We start from the raw sequence: 2,500 nt of genomic DNA, 5'->3' as shown, positions 1-2,500 counted from the left end.
CACACACACACACACGCACACACGCACACACGCACACACACGCACACACGCACACACGCACACACGCACACACGCACACACGCACACACGCACACACGCACACGCACACACACACACACACGCACACACGCACACACGCACACACACGCACACACACGCACACACACACACTAAAATATACTCTCACACGCGCACACACACACAGTCAAAGTAGGAACGTGCAAAGTCATTGCAACCACAACAACACACACAGTAATGACATGACATTCCAACGGACAAACAGATGCCAAAACAAACAACATAACCATCATCCACTGCAGCCGAGCAGACACCAGACGACTATGGGGACGGCCCCAAGCCTGGATGGGCTGCCCGGCCCGCTACACCCCCTAAGACCTCACGTATTGTTTTTTTTATCAGACAGGACAGTGACGTAGAGACAGGAAGCGAGTTGTGAGAGAGAGACGGGGAAGGTCCAGCAAAGGACCCAGGCCAGGAATTGAACCCGGGTCGGCCGCGCAGCAGACGAGTGCCCCATCATATCAGCCACGGTAGGGCCAAGACAAACCCATCTTAAAGGGCCCCCAATCCAACACATACAATGTAATGGAAACCCAATTTTGGGCCCCCTCTCCATCTGGGCCCGGGACAAATTACCCCTTTGCCCCACCTCCCCTGTTGGCTCCCCTGTGTCTACTGCTGGTGCTGGTGCAGCAGGGGGCCATCTGTTAGCCTAGCGGCATTCTTGTAGTTGGTGTGACGTCACGAGCCAAATTATTTGGGGAGGGATAATTTCACTGATGCACACTGATTGGTTCTAGAGCTTTCTGGTTCTATGCTTTCTGAATGGTCAGCTAGTTGTGTGGGGTGTGAGGCAGCCCCTGTTACAAATGATCTGTTACCATAATGGCAATGACCTAGTCGTCGTTGTGTATTTCTTAAGGCCCTGTGCACTTGTCATAGTGGTGTAGCACTATAGTAATTAAGTTTTTTCAGTGACTATCACAACTTTCCAGTGGTGAAACAGCGTATGTTAAGGGGCTATGGAATAGAAGCTAAGTGCCTGGATGAGTGGCTGTATTAACAGCATGTATTGAAAGGCTGCTGCTGGTGCTGCTGGTTGTGTGATGCTCACCCGGCCGCTCTCCACGATGTCCCTCTGGAGGTCTTTGGAGGACAACACCAGCACCTTAATAGCCTCCATCAGGTCTGTACAGGAGCCCAGTATCCTGCAGAGGGCGCCAGAGACACAACAAGGAGAGAGAGTGAAGAGCAGACCAGAGGAAAGGAGAAAGGAGACGGCAGCAGAAAAAAGGAGAAGAGGATAGAAGGAAAGGGAGGAGGAGGAGAAGAGGAGAAGAGAAGAAGAAGAAGAAGAAGAAGAGGATGAAGATTCAGATACAGATTCAGATTCAGAAGAAGAAGCAGAAGAAGAAGAAAACAGAAGAAAGGAAAGTGTGCCAGAGAGAGAGTGAAAAAGAGAGAAGACGACACAGTTTTAAACACAGGCTCCATCACAAGCCAAAGAGTGGTCAGAGGTTTTCAGACGGGGCTGCCTGGCTGGTTGGCTGGTTGGCTGGTTGGCCCAGACTTCCTGCTATTTTGTACTCTGGGCATCTGGTTTTGTTCTCTTCCCTGAGTGGAATCAGCTGTCTCAGTAAACAAGCGGAGACTAGAACTTTCTAGCAAAAAACACAAACTGTGCCAGTTCTGAAAATAGCAAGGGGCCGGCCAACATACCCCACATTTTCAAAACAGTCTGGTTTAATCAGATACATTTCTTATTGTAAACAGACACTAACCTTTCGTTGACTTCCATTTTGATTCCAGTGTCAACCGCCCGAGATTTGCTCAGCATTTCCTGTGTTTTTGAAGGAAAAGAAAGGTTTTTTAACATCACGCTATGCTGTATGTGTTAAAATGACATATTATTAATAAGTTAGAGTAAGACTAATAAAGGACTGTCAAACTCCTTTACACACACACACACACACACACACATGCGCACACACACAGACATGCGCACACAAACAGACACACACGCATGTGCACACGGACGCACACACACACACACACGCACACGCACACGCACACAATCAATGTCGGACGGATGGACAGACAGAAGACCATAGAACAGCATGCCTGGAGAAAAGGCATAGTTATTCCATAAAGCCTGGTGGCATTCAAGCACACAGCACACTGCAACACGACTACATTCGAGAGAATTGCCTGTTCATAATATTCACTGCAAAAAGGAATCTTCTACATTGCAAATTGTTCCAGCAGATGGCGCAATGGAGCACATTTAACACTGGATGCAGACACTACAACCTATAATATAATACCATTTCGATGCCAGTGTCAACAGCCTGAGACTTGTTCAGCATTTCCTGTGTTTTAAGGAAAGGAAAGTTTTAACATCTTGCTGTATCATGAGCACTACGTAGATGTACCAGATGAGTATACATTTACTACTCATCTATTATATTAGGCTTGTAAA

The 2,500-nt window shown here is 47.7% G+C and overlaps 1 protein-coding gene across 1 annotated transcript in view; it reads right to left on the bottom strand.

Annotated features, from left to right (window-relative positions):
- The window catches only part of hip1 (huntingtin interacting protein 1), an 88,218-nt gene that overhangs the window by 8,088 nt on the left and 77,630 nt on the right, over positions 1-2,500 (bottom strand). The window contains exons 24-25 of the mRNA XM_063205439.1: positions 1,803-1,861; positions 1,136-1,229 (exon numbers count right to left, since the gene is read on the bottom strand). Coding sequence (XP_063061509.1) covers positions 1,136-1,229; positions 1,803-1,861 — 153 coding nt within the window. The remainder of the gene's footprint in view (positions 1-1,135; positions 1,230-1,802; positions 1,862-2,500) is intronic.

Source organism: Engraulis encrasicolus, chromosome 8 (genome assembly GCF_034702125.1).
Source record: "Engraulis encrasicolus isolate BLACKSEA-1 chromosome 8, IST_EnEncr_1.0, whole genome shotgun sequence".
Lineage (NCBI taxonomy): Eukaryota > Metazoa > Chordata > Actinopteri > Clupeiformes > Engraulidae > Engraulis > Engraulis encrasicolus.
The sequence above is the reverse complement of the archived record's forward strand: the minus strand, read 5'-3'. Positions and strand labels throughout refer to the sequence as shown.